This window comes from Siphateles boraxobius, unplaced genomic scaffold (genome assembly GCF_051911475.1).
Source record: "Siphateles boraxobius isolate OS27281-9 unplaced genomic scaffold, OSU_SipBor_1 8, whole genome shotgun sequence".
In the NCBI taxonomy this organism is placed as follows: Eukaryota; Metazoa; Chordata; class Actinopteri; order Cypriniformes; family Leuciscidae; genus Siphateles; species Siphateles boraxobius.
This window is the reverse complement of record NW_027509208.1, coordinates 25,491,937-25,513,088: the sequence shown is the minus strand read 5'-3', so window position 1 is coordinate 25,513,088 and position 21,152 is coordinate 25,491,937. Positions and strand designations below refer to the sequence as shown.

The following is a 21,152-nucleotide window of genomic DNA, read 5'->3' as shown; positions in this document are numbered from 1 at the left end:
TTGGTGATGTCGTGTTGCGGGCTGCACCAACGGAGAAATGCAGGAAAGTCCGAGACCCGTGCTCAGTCAGCGCTGGTGACGCAGGTCAGACGAACCAGCCAGCTGGACCCCAAGCAGAGATGACTGTCAAATCACCACAGCACGAGAGAAATTTCTACCTACAAACACAAAACAGGATGAAGGACAAGTGAACCTCAACGTGAATTAAAGCTCTCTCTATCTAAATCAAATTGAGTGTCTATTTTTTGTAGAAAAATCAAAGGCAACGGTTTTACTAAAATTATGGTACAAACAAAAAGGGAATTATGACAATGTTAATTATCAGAACAACCTAGCCTCCATTCAGAGAAGAGATTAAGTGCAGCAGGAAGAGCACAGGAGGAAGCAAGCTGTAGTGGCGCGTTTGGGCCACTAAGGGTTTGGGCCACTTCCTCCTAGTGGTCAACCTGGCTGACAGAGAACTTGATTTAAATTGCATTCAAACTGGTTTAAATACAATTCAACTCAAGCGTATGCATAGATGTTAAGTAACTTCTAGAATAGTAAGGATACAGTTGTCATAACGTATCAAATACATAACGTAACGCATCAAATCAAAATTATTAAAAATAATTTGAAAAAGGAAATATAGTAATAAAGCCATAAAACCGTTCCCAACAGGAAAGAAGACTCAATTCAAATTGATCTTGAAATTTGTTTGTTTCAAACCAAATTTGATTAAGTGTAGGAAATTAAAGGTTGGCATTATATTTGATGATGATCACGACTACGGTGAGGTATCAATGATAATAACCAAAATAAAACCAACTGGGAGAAAGCCACTTCAGAAAAGAATGATGTTAGGAACTAAGTGATGAGCTGACGTAGAGGGGGGAGGCCACAAGGGGCGCATTCCTCCTAAGTGGTCATCAGAAACTGGTACTGCTTACTTTTAAATTTTAAATTCAACTGTGGTTTGAACCAAATTCAAAATAAGTGTACACAGTCGGGAGTGAAATCATGTTAGTAAAACTGGAACTTGCACATGCATTGAAAGTTAGAAACACAATTTCAGAAATTCACTGGAAAAATCTGAAATTGTGATGAGAGAGATTGTTTAGGAAAAGACGGCCTCGCTACTAGTGTCCACGAGATGGCGCCATTTCGCTCATGGAGGGTAAAGTCAGGGGGCGGTGCGTAATTCGAGAACTGTCAAGCACTTAGGCCTCAGTGCTGCCCTCTAGTGTTTGTCAGCGGAATAACAACCACCCTGCTTCCATGTGTGATTCAAATTTGAGCGTGCAGACGCTTTGTTTTCTGTAAGATCACACTTATCCAAAATAAAATCTCAGCGTTTTTTTTTTTTTCAGCTATATTTCACAAAACGGCGTGGCAGGAATTTTTTCTACACACACACATAGGGACAACCGGAATTAGGCATCGGTTTTTCAATTCCCACATAAACAATTAGCGCTATTATTCACACGTGTTCGCTTATGAATTTTAAACCTCGGCGGGTTTTTTCTATTCGACACACGTGTGCACGGAAGGATTTCTTCGCTTCCACACACTAATATGGACAACAGGAATTATACGTCTGTCGTTCGGATCCAAATAACATTTATCAAATAGCACTTATGATTAAAAATGTTTTTCGGTTTTGGATTTTTTTGGTGCTATATTTTAACAAACACGTCTGACAGGATTGCTTCGCTGCGTCGTGCAAAAATAAAACAGGAAATATTCGTCTGTTTTTTCGACTCCCATGACATATTATCAAATAGCACTTATGATTAAATATGCTTTAGGTTTTTTACAATTGAGTAGCTACGTCAATGTTTAACCAGGAGTTCATCGTTAATCTAACGATTATAATATCAGGCCTTTCTTAAGAATAGTGAAAGAGCATCGTTTCACTAAATCTAGTCTTCAACCTGACAGAAGAATCTCGTTCGGACAGGGGAGTTTAACATTAAAATGTCACAATTCAAAAGAGGTTTCTTCGTCTTTTGTTGGACAAATTTAATACTATGAAACTGCAGTTTTACTTTTAGTTATTAACAATGGCAAAAGGAATGTTAGACATTATTTTGCAGCTGTTAATGTGCTGAACTGGACTCGGCTTTGTGCCTTTAATCAGTCAGCCAGTGAGTTCGCGTTGCGTTCGCTCACTCGAGGCGCGCGTACAATATTAAATCACAATATAGACATCGATTGAAACTGAATTGCTCAAAAACAAGTTTAAAATGTGCCTGCATTCTCCACCATTTATGTAAAGACTCTGGGGCGGATCTAATCCGTGGGGAATTTGCATATCATAATTAATAATTGGTAATTAATAATTATTCATACATGTTTGGATTAGATCAGTCTTACATGTTAATAAAACTCCCGATAAGGGATGATATGTAATTTTACCTGCATGCATGCTTGTGTATCCTTGCACTTAACCACAAGTTGATTGCAATTACCTGCACGGACCACGTCTTACAAAACAGGCTAAATTAATTAGCTCAATTGTCAGACTAATATCTGTGGGAATCCACAATATCATCTTACTTTATAGGATTTCAGGAAAAGCAATTCTGTGGCCACAAGAATTGGGTTTCCTGCCCTATAAACACATACTCTTTAAAGTATCTTTAATTTGTAAGCTTGTTGCTATAAGATCTTTTGGCACTTAAGGGACTTAAATGAGCAAAAAGGCAGTACATCAATCAGATGAATATAATGAATTTAATAAGGCAGAACTACTTATGTATTTACTACGGTTACATGGGATATATTTATTTACAAACATAATAAACAACAAAACACGATAAGGCATAGATGGACGAGAAATGCATAGAGTGTGGACAATGGAAACACGTGTGAGAGGGGAAGGGAGAGAGAGAGAGAGAGAGAGAGAGAGAGCGAGAGAGAGAGAGAGCATTGGCAACATTCCCCTGACAGTCCCCTGCCTGTGACAACACGAAAACATCATCTTAATGCTTCTTAGAAGCTCTATAAAGAGATATACTTAAGTTTCTGGGTCTCTCTGCATTCCTGCGCGTGCGTGAGCGGAGTCCTTTAGGAAGCGTCACTGGGTGCTGCTTGGCGCGCGTTGAACGGAGTTTCCAAGTCTTTGGGGTAACATTACCAAAGGAAAATAGTTCGGCTAAGTTTGTTTCACTTTGTGGAAGTGAACAGAGTCGACTACGGAAAACAAAACTTTGACTAACAAAGAAAAGAAATAAAGATCTCTACGGGGAAATCACGCGGAGTTAACGTCACATCTTCGCATGGCTGGTGAAGAAGCGTGTGTGCGTCTCTCGCCACGTGGTCACGTGCGCGTGTTTCTCCTTCAAAACGAGCGCGCGCTCGTTTAAAGGTCCCTTGTAGATGGATTTGCTGAAGAGATATGTCACGCGGTGTTCTTTTCACTCGTCGATTGGAATTAAACACGGAGACTTATCTAAGACTGAAAAACACAAACTAAACTAGAAACAAATAAAAGAAAGGCGAAGAGCTCGCCCGGAGGCGAGACCTTACATTTTGACAGTCGAAAGTAACAGAGAGAGAGCGGAGGGGGGAAGCGTCATTTATCACCTTGGAGAAATCCGGCCTCTTCCTGTTGACTTGGCCAATTAGAGGGTTGGAATTTCACAGGCGGGACTTTGGTTTTTATTGCTCTTTGTCTAAGAGAGAGACATTTGAAACCGACGAAATTAGGGTGTTTAAGAGCAGAATCTTCACAATTCTTATAATACTAATGTGTCACAAGTTTAGCAAAATGTAATGTCAATTAACAAATGGGGAATGAAGATTGGAGTTTATCAAGACCAAACTTGCCACAAATGGATTTGGTTAAACATTAGTTGGCCAAGTTTAAAACATTATCGCATTAGAGTTGTCGAGAAACATAGACCAAACCACAAAAAGGCAACTCATGAAATAGGGAACTTAGATACATTGTTCATACAATTCTCAAGTGGATATATAATAGCATATACTGTATATATATATGAATACAGGATTCATTTCACCTCCTTGGTTAGAATTCAGAGAGGGTGGCAGTTCTGTGAACATTCCTTTGGGTCGTAAACGCCGTTATCTAAGAACACCAGTGATGTTAGTTTTGGTCTCTTTTCACTCCAAAGATGGAAAACATAGTAAACTATATTTTTCATTAACTTCTTACATATATTTGGCTCGAGCAAGTTGAGCGATTTCGTTTAATACCAATCACTCCGTGTTTGTTACGCATACAAGGATATATATAAACTCTTAGACCTTTATAGTAGTCCGCAAGGTTCAACTACATAACTAACAGTCCTAGATAGACAGGATACAGTATAAACTTCAAACATACAGGAATACATCATGTTTACATTTCATAATCACTCATTTCTGGGTTTTAATGTTATAGATGCATATAGATGCATATATGTGTGTGTGTGTGTGTGTGTGTGTGTGTGTGTGTGTGTGTGTGTGTGTGTGTGTGTGTGTGTGTGTGTGTGTGTGTGTGTGTGTGTGTGTGTGTGTGTGTGTGTGTGTGGTCCATTTGCGCATCTGGCATTCCTTCCTCGCTGGGGGGGGGGGGTTTGGAGATAACGGTCTTCTTGGATGTTAGGTTACGAACAAATCAGGATCGCGCGAGGATCTCTGTGGGGACTCATTACGCTGTAAAGGTGTCACAAACTAATCTACCCTCCAGACTGGCTGGCGCTAACGGAAGATTTAGAATTGGAAGAGTCATAGGTTGGGGCTTTAGAAACCCCTGTTAACGTGTGTTTATTGTGTTAAGGAATGCTGACTCCATGATTCTGCGCTCATACCCTACATAGATTATGCGGCCTAACAATCATTTAACTGATTTGAATAATAGAAATGTATAATGTTATATGTGCCAGGTTAAAGAGATGTGTTTTTAGTCTAGATTTAGACAGAGAGAGTCTGGCTGCTTCTCCAACAATGCTAGGAAGACTATTCCAAAGTTCTGATGCTAAATAGGAGAAGGATCTACCGCCCACAGTTGATTTTGATATTCTAGGTATTATCAACTGGCCAGAATTTTGTGATCGCAATAAACGTGAAGGACTATAAAGCGTTAAGAGCTTGCTCAAGAAATGGGGAGCTAAACGTTTTAATGCTTTGTAAGTAATCAGCTAGATTTAAAAATATATAAATTGTTTAATTGGGAGCCAATGCAGTGTTGACAGAACCGGGCTAATAGGGTCATAATTCCTGGTTCTAGTAAGAACTCTAGCTGCTGCGTTTGGACCAGCTGGAGTTTATTAAAGGGGGGCGTGAAATGCTATTTCATGCATAGTGAGTTTTTTTTACACTGTTTAAGAGTTGGATTCCCATGCTAAACATGGACAAAGTTTAAAAAATTAAGTTGTACGTTTGAGTACATTTCTGTGCCACAAATACTCATTCCGGTTTGCCACAAGTTTCGGAAAGTTTTTTTCGATTATGGGCGTGTGTGACGTCAGATGCGCCGGAATGTCCTTATACGGGTCCTAAGTGCACTTCTCCCGGAAGGGCGCGCGCACCTGTAGCCTAGAGCGAGAGAGCAAAAGCAGTTTGCCCATCAAAGTGCTGTGCTCGGCTTTTGCAGATCGTCTAATGCTTAAGGATGGAGCAGTCCCAACGATAAAGGTTCACGGTCGTGCGTTGGAACCGCAGGCGGTAGAACTGCTTCAAATGTCTGAGTGTTGTTAACTATCGGCGTGTAAGAACAGAAAGTAAACAACAAGATCACGTATAGTTAATGTATCTATGGAGCATGCGATGTATTGTGTGTGTGTGTTTAAAATACATTTGTTTAGCTGGCCACTGTAGGTGTCTGTTTGTTTATTGTAAAACAAAATCATGTCCTCATAAACCACGAGTAAACACACACAAATGTTGTAAACTCGCGCATGACATGGTGTTATAAAAACACTGCGGTCAAGTTCAAATAATTTCTACTTTTAAAAAACTCCCGAGACCATGTGTTTTTAACCCCTTCTCACTGCCCATCTCACTGGATCTGATTCGGGATCAAAAATGTATGGCTGAATCTGATTGTTAGCCAGGGTTTGTTTTGGGATGTCACAGCTTCCAGACGCTCTCAACGCAAAAGGTTTGCGCGCTCGTGATTATTTAGCTCCGCCCACACCCGCTTGGTTTTTTCCGGAAAGACTCGGTACAGCCTATCTTTCTTTTATAAATATAATAAAACTAAAGACTTTTTGGAGATATAAAGGATGCAATACTACTCTATAGGTACTCAAGATTAACATGAGATTGACTGAAACCGAGTGTTTCACCCCCCCTTTAAGCATGCAGGGCAACCAGCCAGTAGAGAATTACAATAATCCAATCTTGAGATCATGAACGCATGAACTAACTTTTCTCAATTTGGCATTGAAAGCATATGTCGTAATTTAGATATAATTTTAAGATTAAGGAAATGAATAGTTGAAATAAAGTCGTTATTTTTGTTGTTTTTTTGCGCACAAAAAGTATTCTTGTCGTTTGATAAACTTAAAATTGAGCCACTGTAGTCACTTGGACTATTTTAACGATGTCTTTAACTTTTCGGGGAACAAGTTTCAATCCCTTAAGAAGCCTATGGAGGAGTGATCCAGCTCCCAGATTTAGTCAAAAATATCTTAATTCGTGTTCCGAAGATAAACAAAGGTCTTAAAGGGTTGGAACAACATGAGGGTGAGTAAATACTGACAGAATTTTCATTTTTGGGTGAACTATCCCTTTAACAGACCAGCCATCAAGTGTTAGACAGTATTATAGGTTACTATGTGCAGAGTTTTTTTGTCCAATAATTAGAAACTGTTTTTTCAGAATTTAGTAGTATGAAATTACTAGTCATCCAATTTCTTATATCAGCTATGCATTCTGTTAATATTGTGAATTGGTAAGCTTGTGTAGACTTGAGATCGGCCTGTAATTTACTAATTCTCTAGGATCTTAAATAAGAGGTTTAATAATAGCCAGCTTAAAAGTTTCCGGTACATATCCTCATGACAAAGATGGATTTATGATTTTAAGAAGCTGACCTCTGGAAGCATCTCTTTCAGTTGCTTAGTCGGTATAGGGTCTAACATACATGCTGTTGATTTGGATGATTTAACGAGTTTAGACTATTCTTCCTCTCCTATAGCAACGAATGAATAGAATTTCTACTCAGGGACACTACAATGCAATGTCTGATGCGATACTGTAGTAGATGGTTGCATAGTTATAATTTTCTCCCTAATATTATCAATCTTGAGAGTAAAGAAGTCATTACTGCTATGATGTTTGGGAAACGTCTGAAGTTGAAGCTTTATTTCTTGTTAATTTAGCCACTGTGTCAAATAAATACCTAGGGTTGTGTTTGTTTTCTTCTAAGAGGGTCGAAAAAGAAGCAGATCTGTCAGTTTGTAATGTCCCTCTGTACTGTTTTGTTTCTTCCAGCTTGTGCTCCATTTTTCTGGCTGCTCTCTTTAGGGCCCAAGTGTGCTCGTTGTACCACGACGTTGGACTATTTTCTTTAATCTGTTTTGAGCACAAAGGAACAACCGTGTCTAAATTGCTGGAAAAGAGAGTCAATAGTTTCTGTTGCAACATCGAGTTTTTCTAAGCTATCTGGGATGCTGAGATGATGAAACTGATCAGGAAGATTATTTATAAAGCAATCTGTAGTGGTATAAGTGAAAGTTATACCATATTTGTAATAGAGAGTCGGCTCTGCAACCTTGCCTAAATTAAGTATACACGAGACTAGATAATGATCTGAGGTGTCATCTCTCTGCTGCAGAATTTCAACGGCCTCAACATTGATTCCATGTGCCAATATTAGATCTAAAGTATGATTACGACAATGAGTGGTTCCTGACACGTGTTGTCTAACTCCAATAGAGATTAGAATGTCTCTACTTGCCAATCCCAATGCATCTTTTTCATTATCTACATGGATATTCAAGCAAATAGCAAATTCTTTGATAAAGTCTGTATGGTGCCCTGGTGGCCTGTATACAGTAGCCAGCACAAATGACAAACGGGATTTATCATTTACACTAAGCCCTAGTATCATATTTAAGCACTAACACAATTATATTTGAAACTGGACTTCTCAGTAATATTCAAGATATTACTATAAATTACAGCAACACCTTCCCCTTTGCCTTTCAGTTGAGGCTCATGTTTATAACAATCCACGGGACATGGACTCATTTAAAGTAATGTAATGGTCTGGTTTTAGCCAGGTTTCTGTCAAACAGCACATCTAGGTTATGATCTGTAATCATATCATTAACAATAAGTGCTTTTGGAGAAAGGGATTGAATATTCAGCAACCCAAGTTTTATAATTTGTTCATTTGTATTATATCTGTTTTTGTTGCATCTATATTTGTTGAACACCAATTCAAGTTTTACCCTTAAATGGGTTTGGGAGTTTTTGTATTTCCTTATTCGGAGAACAGACAGTTTCTATGTGATGATTTCTTGGTGAAAGAGTCTCCATGTGTTGGGATTTATCTGACTTCTGTGATGTGAGACAGCTAGCAGACGGTCGGTTTAGCCAGTCTGTCTGCTTCCTGACCTGGGCCTCAGAATCAGATAGTCAAGGTTCAACTCTAAGACTATGTGCCATATTACTAGAGAGAAGAGCAGCACCACCTCAGGAGGGATGAATAGCATCTCTTTTTAACAGGTCAGGTCTGCCACAAAAACTTTTCCAATTGTCTATCAACCCTATAGAGCAGGGATGTCCAAACTCAGTCATGGATGGCCACTGTCCTGCAGAGTTTAGCTCTAGCCAGACTCAACACACCTGCCTGGAAGTTTCTAGCCTATAAGACCTTGATTAGCTGGTGGTCCAGGTGTGTTTAATTGGGGTTGGAGCTAAACTCTGCATGTCAGTGGCCTTCCGGGACTGAGTTTGGACATCCCTGCTATAGAGGAAAGAAACTGAGGTTCTTCTTGTCTGTTAGAGGATATAGGGAAAGCATGCTGATGTCTTGACTAAGATCTTCAGACAGGTTTCCAGCATATTTGTTCATCCTACATGAAGAAAAGTACTGATTAAAATTTTGTGATTTGAATAATTACAAAGAATAAAAACAACTTAGAATAGAATATAGTAAAGACATGACATTGTAGACTTTATAGACCACATAATAGTCCAGTTTTGATTTATAAGAACCACAGGATTAGTACCATTATTTAAAGTTGGCTTACTGATTGATAGGACTTCGTGGGAGGTAAGGAGTAGTATGTCCCTGACGTTAATGGATGTGACCGCTGTTCAGCTGTTTCTGGACTTGATAGCACCAACAGAAGTTTTGAACTGAATCCTTGGATTCTCATGTAGAACTTTGGATGCTCTGTGGCTTAACTGGGGTTGACTGTGGAACACCAGCTAAATATGCAGCAGAAAATAATTCCTCTGTGTTAATAATAAAATAATTCAACATTTATCAGTTACTTGTGGGAGAAGACTGGTAAGCGGTGGACCTGCTGACTGGGGGTCCTGGTTGGGCTGTAATGGACCTGCTGATCGTGGTTCCTGTGTAGAGCCTACTGATTGGGGGTCCTGACTGAGCTGTGATGGATCATTTGTAGTTTTCAAAAACATTTCATATTACTGTTGTAACTTGAATGTAATTTACTGTATCATGCAAAGCATTGTAAAAATAATATTTTAAAAATATCACATCAAAGTGAAGTAAATAACTAAATTACTGTACTGTAACACCCTAAACAATCTCCCCATGACGATTTCACTCATGCCTCTGTGTTTTGTAAAAACAGGTTGGGCACAGCTGTTGATTTCAGAAATCGTTGTAGCTTTCCTTGACCTGGTTTGAAGTCGTCTGGTGAAAATTTTTCACTGCACAACTTCATTTGCTTGACGTATCGAAGCGGTAAATTAACATTCGCTGAACAGCCAGCAGCCATAGCTTCAGTAACTCAGAATCATTTAATGGGAAGGTGTGAAAGGTAAGCCTTTCTTCTGGCGGTATTGGAAAGGTACTTTTACGTACTCTCATTGGTTTCTGACTGTTTGGGCATCCAGGAAATGCACATTTTAGCGCCATTTTAAACACTACACTAAGATCTAAAGCACAATTCATGTGAAGTTCAATAGCTTACAAACAGCGTGCGTCTTTCTCTGCTGGTGAAAACAGTGCAGCGCTCCTGGGTTATATGTCAGAACGCTTCAGAACTCGTCGCTTCATAAAATGAAGGTTGAACGACGGTAGTCACATGGACTATTTAAAGATGTCTTAACTACCTTTCTGGGCCTTGAAAGTGGTAATTAAATTGCTGTCTATGGAGGGATCAGAGAGCTCTCGGATTTCATAAAAAATATCAGAATTTGTGTTCCGAAGATGAACGAAAGGTCTTACGGGTTTGGATCGACATAAGGGTGAGTAATTAATGACAGAATTTTCATTTTTCGGTGAACTAACCCTTTAAATTACCTCATGACACAAAGCACATAACATTATAATAATAGCGAATATAAACAACTTAAAGAGCTCTAAACCTGTATCCACCTGACTGCTGCAGATTAATTTCAGCATTGATAGAGTTGCCATTGAAACGCATAAATTAGAGTCACGAGCCGCTCCATGTATAACATCATCGGTTTCCATCTCTAACAAATTACAGTAACTGTAAAAGGTGGCTGCTGTTTCGGTTACGGTGCTCCGACAATGACTGACGTCATATCATTGCATTCGGACAAACATTTTATGGTCGTACGCCTTCCACAGACATGTATACATATAAATACATTTGTGGGATGTGAAGAGACTTTCAACTAACTTAAAAACATTTCTGGACCAAATCACCTACCCTGCCTTTAAAGGCCAATTCACACTACACCAACAGATGGCAACCAATGCTAACAGTCACAACTACAACAGTTACTACAAACTATTTTACAAACTACAATCACTGATAGGGATAACACACTAATCCTACAAAATCCGATGTAGTGTCCGTTACAGTCTGTCGACAACTGTCGTACAGTGTGAATTGGCCTTAACTTGTGCCGTTGCATTCCTAAATGCGCATTAAAATGATAGCACATGTAGAGATGGAGTTTACTGCATATACTGTGAACCGAGCTGCTCTGAAAACACTGAATCACGAGCTGATCTCATGAACAAAGTGCGCAGTTCTAATACTTAAATTTCAGTCTTTCCTGATTTGATAAGGGCATTAAGGCCATATTGCACTTTCTAATTTAGTTTGTGTGACAGATACTTTGCCAAAGCTTACGAAGTTTAAACATATTTTCAGTTCATTATGAGATTTGATGCCTCCATAGTGAGAACTGCTTTAATATTCACGATCATCATAACCTCCACTTTGCGCTAAAGGAAAGAACTGAAGGGCCTTTGCAAGTCATAATCTATCCCTGGGTGGAGGGAATCATGAAAAGCTCCAAGTGCCAGCCAGTTTTGGGACAAAATGCAAAAAGCTGAAAATGAAGAGAAACTCAGTATGACAATGATCCAAAACACACATCAAAAGAATGATTTCAGCAAAGAAAATTGAATGTTTTGGAATGGTCCAGCCAGAGCCCAAACCTGAATCGTATAGACAATCTGTGGGGGATCTGAAGAGGGCCATGCACAGAAGATGGCCTCGCAGTTTAACAGATCTGGAATGTTTTTTGTAAAAAAAAAAAAAAAGAGCGGGAAAATATTCTCAATTCAAGATGTACCAAACTGATTGACTCCTATCTAAATAAACTAACAAAGGGTGTTTCAACTAAGGATTAGTTCAGCCCACTTATGCAGTTAATTATTGTTAACTTTAGTTTTTTTTTCCTCTGAAATGTGTTGCTTTAGTTTGAATAGATTGCAATTTTTACATTAAACGTGCAAAGTTCTGTTATAATTTATCTTTGTTTATGCTACAATTCATTTGCATAGAACTACATACACTACTATTCTTTTGGTGACTTGAAAGCACTTCTGAAATGCAAATCTAGTTTGCGTTGTAAAGCTGAGTTTGTAGACAGAATATTCTGTACCAAAGCAAAGAAAGGGTCTATATATACAGAATATTCTGTCTGCAAACTCAGCTTTACAACGTAAACTAGATTTGCATTTCAGAAATGTTTCAGACATTTCTGAAATGTTCCAGTCCTTAGTACACTATTTGCAGAAGCCTAACGATTTCTGTTAAATGTCTGAATTACAAATCATTACTTGGCTAAGAAATATGCCGTCATTTGTTATAAGAATTGACGCCTGTATCGACTCAGCAGTATTTATACAGTTTAAAAAAAGCTATCTGACGCCTACCATATCAATCACCATAATGTGCTATGGCTGACTGACGAACATTAAATTTGCTCCTTCAGCCTTTACTCACAGCTCCGTCTATTTACATCATTACTGCTTGGCACAACAACATGCTGGTGTCAGAAATTGACCCTTTCCTCTTCTGGGAGATGCACTCATTCCATTGACTTGAAGCAATAAACAAAGTGCAATTCTCAAAGACTAAGATGAAATAAATATAAACAACAGAATATTATTATTTTCCAGAGCACCAGGCTGGCCTTGGATCATCTGGAGTCAGTTCCTGAGAAACTCAGTCTGCTGGAAAACTTCAAGGATCTCGAGGTTGGATCATAGGTGATGTTTTGGTCAAGATTTAACCTCCCTCTGATATCATGGTTGGCTTATGTGGTTTCAGGAGTCACAGAGGCAGAGAGAAATGGTGGAACAACGTTATGCCAAATATAAGGAGATAGTTGGGGATCTCCAGCATCAGCTTGAGGAATCTAAGAGGAGGATTCAGGAATACAGGGTATGAACATATAGCGCTGATGCCATGCACTTAATAAATTTAGTTTTGCCAGAAGAGGACTGGTCCCCTGACTGAGCCTGGTTTCTCTTAACCCTTTCACACGTACGATCACACCGGTGTGATCAGTCTTGGCTGGTCCCTGGAGCGTACGATCACACCAGTGTGATTAGAACGGTCAGTGCATCACGTGATCAACTGCTAAATTCAAACGTGCTTTCGCGCGTTTGCTGGCGCTGAGCCAGAGAAGGACCCACTCAGTGCCGTCATATATCACAACTATTGAGTGTTTTCAACCACATAATGTTTATTTTAGGTTTCAGACATCTAAATACACACAAGTACTAGCAAAACAATGATTTTGAGTTTGTAACACGATGTCTATGGAAGCGGCAATAATAATCCTTTACATTATAATAAGACAACACGTTTTATTCATATCAGATACACATTGTGTAAGTAGTTTTACATTTGACCCTATTCTTCTCCCAGTTCACCGGCCACTTACTTTCATGCATTTCGTGAGAAGTGGAGGAATTGACGTGTAAATCCAACAGATCCGATTCTCTGAACTGTGAAACAAACTAACATGGCGCCGCCCATCGCGCATACAGCTCAACTAACGCGATCGTTATAAAGGTGTTTAAACAACAAAACACATCCACTTGCACATTTGACAATCGGAATATCAGTGTTTCATGCTATAGCTAATACATTTGTGAATATTTTTAATAAAAAAGGGAAAATTACATAAAAGCAGATCATCATTCATTCAGCGCTGTGTTGTGGTTGCGCTGTGTCACGTGACAAGCAATGACGCGTCACAATGGAAACATTAAAGTGACAAGTTCTAAATAACGGTCGCCTTGAAAAACTCACGCTGGGGGGTCAGTTAGAATATTTTAAACTTACGTGTGAAAGGGTTAAAGGACAAGTTCGGTATTTTACACTTAAAGCCCTGTTTTAAGATAGTTTCTGATGAAATAGAACGGTTAAGATTGAAATTTGGACAAATGCTGCTGTCCTGAGAGTTTTCGGTTTCTGTGGTATCACCCCCCCACCTCCACAATGGTTTCATAGGGGCACTGGAAGAATCATTCATAAAACGCATTAAACTTCATTTACAAAGACGTGAAACTCACCGAGTGGTCTGGGATGTTCACTGATATGCTCACACAAAATTCGCTGCAAAAGATGCTTTCCAACAGGTTTTATTGTAGTTTTTGTCCAGCTCCATTGACTTGTTTTGGATGTTCTGAGAGGTACGGTATTACTCCGCCGCCGGAAATGGGGTTGTTTGTATTCTAGGGGTACGCGGTATCGTAGGCTAAACTATCCAAACATTGGCAAAGGTGCATTATCGCCACCAACTGGGCTGGAGTGTCTATTATTCAAGCTCTCAACGGAAGAATGTCCGTTTGTGAGGCGTTTTGAAAAATAGGTCCACAGATTTACAACGAATGGTAAAACACCTGTTGGAAAGAGTCTTTTGCAGCGATTTTTGTGTGAGTATATCAGTAAACACCCCAGACCACTCGCTGAGATTCACGTCTTTGTAAACTAAAGTTTAATGCGTTTTATGAATGATTCTTCCAGTGCCCCTATGAAACCATTGTGTAGGTGGGGGGGTGCTACCACAGAAACCGAAAATTCTCGGGACACTAGCATTTGTCCAAATTTCAATCTTAACCGTTCTATTTCATCAGAAACAATCTTAAAACAGGACTTAAAGTGTAAAATACCGAACTTGTCCTTTTTCTCCATTCTGTCACCTGATGGAGTTTAGATTCCTTGCCACTGTCGCCTTTGGCTTGCTTAGTTGGTGACACTTAAATGGGATAGTTCACCCAAAAATGAAAATTCTGTCAATAATTACTCACCCTCATGTTGTTCCAAACCCGTAAAACTTTCGTTCATCTTCGGAACACAAATTAAGATATTTTTGATGAGGTTTTCTGTCCCTCCATTGACAGCTATGCAACTACCACTTTGACGCCTCAAAAAGTAAAACAAATCCATATGAATTGAGTGGTTTAGTCTACATTTTAACATAATATTCATCACTTAATTTCCAACAATATCATTGTTCTGACTATAATGGCACACTTGTATGAGAGCTGAATTGAGCTGGATGATGACATAATTTCATCTAAAGCAGTTCTGCAAAATAATAATTTAATTTAATAATTGATCTTTACAATGGATCTAAATCAACACTGAACTGCTTTTCCTGTTTATTTCTGTAAAGCTGCTTTGAAACAATCTGTATTGTATAAAGTGCTATATAATAAGTGATATAATCAAAAGTGACTAGATTTTCTGAAAAGACTCGATCGCTTTATACGATGAACAAATTTAATTTAATAGTTTATTCACATTTAAACATTGATCAGAGTCAAACAAAAGCTCAACCGAACCTACTTGACACGCGAGAACAAACCTTGTTTGGTTCATGTGGAAGCTCAAACGTGCTGCGTAACTCGAGAATGAACCTCATTTGTTCTTGCTGAAGCTCAAACGTGCAGCGTAACTCGAGAATGAACCTCATTGGTTCTTGCAGAAGCTCAAATGTGCTGCGTAACACGAGAATGGACCTCATCGGTTCTTGCAGAAGCTCAAATGTGCTGCGTTACATGTGAATAAACCTAATTGGTTCTTGCTGAAGCTCAAACGTGCTGCGTAACACGAGAATGAACCTCATTGGTTCTTGCAGAAGCTCAAATGTGCTGCGTAACATGAGAATAAACCTAATTGGTTCTTGCTGAAGCTCAAACGTGCTGCGTAACACGAGAATGAACCTCATTGGTTCTTGCAGAAGCTCAAACGTGCTGCGTAACACGAGAATGATCCTCATTGGTTCTTGCTGATGCTCAAACGTGCTGCGTAACAAGAGAATGAACCTCATTGGTTCTTGCTGATGCTCAAACGTGCTGCGTAACATGAGAATGAACCTCATTGGTTCTTGCCGATGCTCAAACGTGCTGCGTAACAGGAGAATAAACCTAATTGGTTCTTGCTGAAGCTCAAACGTGCTGCGTAACACGAGAATGAACCTCATTGGTTCTTGCAGAAGCTCAAACGTGCTGTGTAACTCGAGAATGAACCTCATTGGTTCTTGCTGAAGCTCAAACGTGCTGCGTAACTCGAGAATGAACCTTATTGGTTCTTGCAGAAGCTCAAATGTGCTGGGTAACACGAGAATGAACCTCATCGGTTCTTACAGAAGCTCAAATGTGCTGCGTAACACGAGAATGAACCTCATCGGTTCTTGCAGAGGCTCAAACGTGCTGGGTAACACGAGAATGAACCTCATTGGTTCTTGCAGAAGCTCAAATGTGCTGCGTAACACGAGAATGAACCTCATTGGTTCTTGCAGAAGCTCAAACGTGCTGCGTAACATGAGAATAAACCTAATTGGTTCTTGCTGAAGCTCAAACGTGCTGCGTAACACGAGAGTGAACCTCATTGGTTTTTGCACGTCAAGCGAACATGCTTGAGCTTCCGTTTACCAGAACTGCTGTGTTGGTGAATATGTAAATAAAAGCCTAAATTCAATCTGTTGCGATCGTGTCTCTTCAGAAAATTTTGACTAAACTGCTCAATTCATATGGATTAGATTTACGATCTCTTTATGAACTTTTTGAAGCGTCAGTGTCAGTTGCATAGAGTACAGAAAGCTCTCAGATTTCATCAAAAAGTGCTTCATTTGTGTTCCAAAGATGAACGAAAGTCTTACGGGTTTGGAACAACATGAGTAATTAATGGCAGAACTTAAAATTTTGTGTGCGATCACTTTAATATTTAGCAATATTATTGAGTGAATGCATTGACACTGTCGAATGAGAACTGAATCTGAGCTGAATGATGATATCACTGTATTCTGCAGAGCCATTGATTAACTTTCTAGCTTTTCAACTTAACTGAATAAACACTGAACTGACTTCAGCTATTGTCTTTTTAGAGCAGATCATTCATCGCCGGTTTCTTGTTTATCACTCTTAAAGCTTTGAATCAATCTGTATTGTATAAAGCACTATTTACATAAAGGTGACTTGACAATAGTCAAGTCACCTTTATTTATATATGCCTGTTCATTGAGCTTTGTCATTAAAGGACAAATAAAATATGGTTATTAATTTTTTATAGATTTTCTCTATAAACAATGGTTTACTCATTAGAAATTGGTTTCGCTCAGCAACAACAATATTAGACCAACAGTCCAGGTCACTTTTCTTACTGTGTAAGATTGGATCTTAAATCTTAGACTTAACACTTCAATCTCTAAGACTGATCTCTTGCTGTTAATTGTAGGGTGAGAAGTTGGATGCCGCCTGTCGGAGTCTCCAGCTCCCTGGTCTGACATCATCTCTGCTCAGTCAGAACAATTTCCTGACCAGTTCCTCTCAGTCTACCCACACCTGTGAGTAAACGTGTACAGGACACCTGCAGTTAAAAGTTGTCAAATTTATCATGTTCTGTGATTGTTGTTAATAAATGATAGACAAAATTATTATTTGCTGTTTAGGCCTAAATGATGGCTTTTAAATATGATGTCAAATTGCTATAATTTCTCATTTTGCTCTAAGATGAAAAAAAAATCAGTTTTATAGTGGTATTGATACAGGCAATACTGGCTTTTATAGTGTTCGGTAAAAGATGGCATTAAACAAACTTAATTTAACACCTTAACCTGCACCCATACAAGCTAAAAATGTCTAGAATTTTTTTTTGTCAAAGAGTCAGAATTATGTACAGGAACAGTTTAAGAGAAGCTCACATAGTCTTGTGACTAGGATTTGAGATATACATTTAAAATTAAGAAAAAATTTAAACCAGATCTTGGTAAAACATTTAAGATGATTCTCACAAAACTTTACATATGGAAGTGGGGAATACGGTGCCCGAGAGGTGCAAAACAAATCACAATTATAAAAACAAAATAAGTCAGAAAACACAAAGACAATTCAGAAAACAAAATAACAATTCAGGAAACAAAATAACAAGTCAGAAAACAAGACAACAATTCAGAAAACACAACAACAATTCAGGACACATAATTCAGAAAACACAACGACAATTCATACAAAACGGAAAAGGTAGGTGCATTTTGAGAATGGCAAACTTATAGCTGATTGGACGTGACACCTGTCAATCAAGCTTTACAGGAAGTAAGACATTTGTGATCAACTTTGTTTTGCTAAATGCGAAAATGGAACACATTAAACATTACTTTGAAGAAGGACATTCATATGCCGTGATTGTGGACATGCTGGCGACATACCACGACATTAAAATGAGCTTGCGCTCTTTAAAAACACACCTGAAGGATGCAGGTATGTTCAGAAGAAAGAAATATTCACCTATAAACGATGTAAGGAATGCTATAAGAGCAGAGCTGCGTGTACCAGTCTTACATGCGCTTCATGAGGCACACACGCACATTTGCACACACACGCAAGGTCTCTCGCTCTCTCCCTCTATGCCGTGCGTGCGCTACACGGTTTGGTGCCCGCAAGCTCTAGATTCCGGGGGATTTTATCTAATTTGCGGGCATCAGGAAGCCGCTATCAATATGCGGGAGACTCCCGGAACTTCCGGGAGACTTGGGATGTCTACATATCACTCCATGAGACCAAACTATGTTTGGCATGTTGATGCGTACGATAAACTAAAGCCATTTGAGCGCAAGCTCATTTTAACGTCGTGGTATGTCGCCAGCATGTCCACAATCACGGCATATGAATGTCCTTCTTCAAAGTAATGTTTAATGTGTTCCATTTTCGCATTTAGCAAAACAGTTGATCACAAATTTCATACTTCCTGTAAAGCTTGATGGGCAGGTGTCTTGTCCAATCAGCGATAAGTTTGCCATTCTCAAAATGTACCTGCCTTTTCAGTTTTGTATGAATTGTCGTTGTGTTTTCTGAATTGTTGTTGTGCTTTCTGAATTATTTTGTTTTCTGAATTGTTGTGTTTTCTGAATTGTTATTTTGTTTTCTGACTTATTTTGTTTTCTGAATTGTCGTTGTGTTTTCTGACTTGTTGTTTTGTTTTTATAATTGTGATTTGTTTTGCACCTCTCGGCCACCGTAGGAGAATCTCCTCAACCACCACCAATGTGCAGCATCCACCTGGATGAAACGACGGCAGCCATAGCTTACTGGTGGAGAGGAGACAGTGATGAAGCCAATCAGTATATGGGGATGATTAGGAGCCCATGACGATGGACAGAGGCCAAGGGGCAAATTTGCCCAGGATGCCGGGGTTACACCCCTACTCTTTTTCCAAAGAACAACCCGGGATTTTTAATGACCTCGGTTTAACGTCTCACCCGAAGGATGGTACTCTTTGACAGTATAGTGTCCCCGTCACTATATTGGGGCTTTAGTACCCACACAGACCACAGGGTGAGCACCCCCTGCTGGCCTCACTAACACCTCTTCCAGGTTTTCCCAGGAGGTCTCCCATCCAGGTACTAACCAGGCTCAGCCCTGCTTAGCTTCAGTGGGCAACCAGTCCAAGACTGCTGGTTTGAAGAAAGTTAAAGAGAAAAGCCTCGCACCATAATGACTCGACTCGGGAAAATGGAGTGCAAAAACAATCCTAGGTGCTTATACTGTAGAGTGGCGAGGTTGACAAGGAAGACTCTGAGGTGGTGGCAAGTTTATTCAACTCTCAAGTCAATGGCAATGCAAGTCAGTTGGGTGGAAGAAGGCCATCTCTTTTATTTCCTCTAGTTATAAAAAGTTTGATTGTTGCTCATTATCAGTATAAGCTAATAATCAGATGGTTAGGTGTTGCCTGGCAAAATGACCTAAAATATGATGATATATGCTGGATGGAAGTCTTGTAATATTGTTATGGTTTGCAGTTTAATTTAACTATTTCAGAGTAAAACACCTTTTAGAAAGGCTCAATATGCCTGGATGATGGATGTGGTCTTTTCAGAATATGGATGTGTTCTGGGTACTAATGTATATAAACATATATATGTATATAAATATATATGTGTATATATATATATATATATATATATATATATATATATACATATATACATATATGCATACATATATATATATATATATATATATATATATATATATATATATAAACCTTGTCTGTATCCATCTCTGCACTTAAATCCAGTTTTCTTCTCTGTTTAAAGCAACACGGAAAACTCTTGCCAGTCCGGATATGGAATCCAGTCTGACCCAAGACTTTTCTACAATCAACGGTGCAAACTCTGAACACACAAGCATGTAGTGCTCTCTCTACAGCTAGAAACTTTTGGCAGTAATAAACTATTGATAAAACTCATGGGATTGACTAAACATATGGGATCTGGTAGGAATCAGAGGTAGACTTATCAGATTGCTTCAATGTAGAAAATGAGTGCACTGTACAAATGTAATACTGTGTCATTTATTTAGTTCCCATACAGTTCCTATTTAGTGCCTGTATGACAGTCCAGTTACAGCTAATTGTACTGGTAATGTAGTGCTTAGCTTTGGTTCTATATGTCTTTGTTTTTATGTATCTGTAACTATGATGTAACTGTATATTGTCAGATATTTTCATCAGATGATTAGAACATGGTAAACCTATTTGGTATTAACTAAAGAAAACTAATTTCTATGATTCAACTGTATTTATATTTTAAAATATCTCATTTTGAATATTTAATGTTGTTATTTTACCTTAACTTAGTAACATAAATTGAGCTTTGTTTGTTTTTCTACTATCCTAAGTTTTATAGGCTACATGAATTTAAGGAACTCTGTGCTACATTACAGTGCCTTTCCTGATAGTTTTTGTATTTTATACCTTTTTATGTTGTGAATTAATGTTTTTTTTTAACTTCTAAGTCTGAAACAATGAATATACATTATGAGACTCATACTTGAATGAATGTGAAACAAATAAAAACATGATCACCACACAGCTGCAAAACTCCTTTGTAATAATTTGTCTCAGGATGCAAAATTGGGTGCACAGAACATATTCTTGCATTCATAACTGTAAAGATACGCCATTTGCAAAATGATATAGAAAAGAATATCTTGCTTACTTTTTATTTTAAATACTGCAATAGTAAAAACAGAAATTCATAATGTTATGTCCGTAATGCCCAGACCTAAAAACTTGTTAAAGCACTATGACAATGTACAACGATTTAAGCGATCCTCCGGATTTAGATACAGCTATGTTGTATTTATAGCTTTTGTATGACTTTAGGCTTTGCTTTATAAACTGCTAAATGTTAGGACACTTGATTCCTGGTAGTTAAAGATTATTTAGATATTAACGTTTTATTTAGATGTAAAGTTAGTTTATTAGATGTTTTAATTCAACATAAAAGTTTCT

General features: G+C 38.5%; 1 protein-coding gene across 6 annotated transcripts in view; it reads left to right on the top strand.

Moving 5' to 3' along the window:
* Positions 1 to 20,729, top strand: part of cep128 (centrosomal protein 128) — a 165,673-nt gene extending 144,944 nt beyond the window's left edge. For 5 of the 6 annotated variants that reach the window (XM_077219951.1, XM_077219955.1, XM_077219953.1 and 2 more), the window contains 4 exons: positions 12,524 to 12,601; positions 12,675 to 12,788; positions 17,097 to 17,205; positions 19,954 to 20,729. In XM_077219951.1, the coding sequence (XP_077076066.1) occupies positions 12,524 to 12,601; positions 12,675 to 12,788; positions 17,097 to 17,205; positions 19,954 to 20,051 (399 nt within the window). In that variant the 3' untranslated portion in view covers positions 20,052 to 20,729. Of the gene's footprint in view, positions 1 to 12,523; positions 12,614 to 12,674; positions 12,789 to 17,096; positions 17,206 to 19,953 lie in introns of those variants that run through there. The other variant, XM_077219956.1, reaches the window with a different exon arrangement.
* The last annotated feature ends 423 nt before the right edge of the window (positions 20,730 to 21,152 follow it).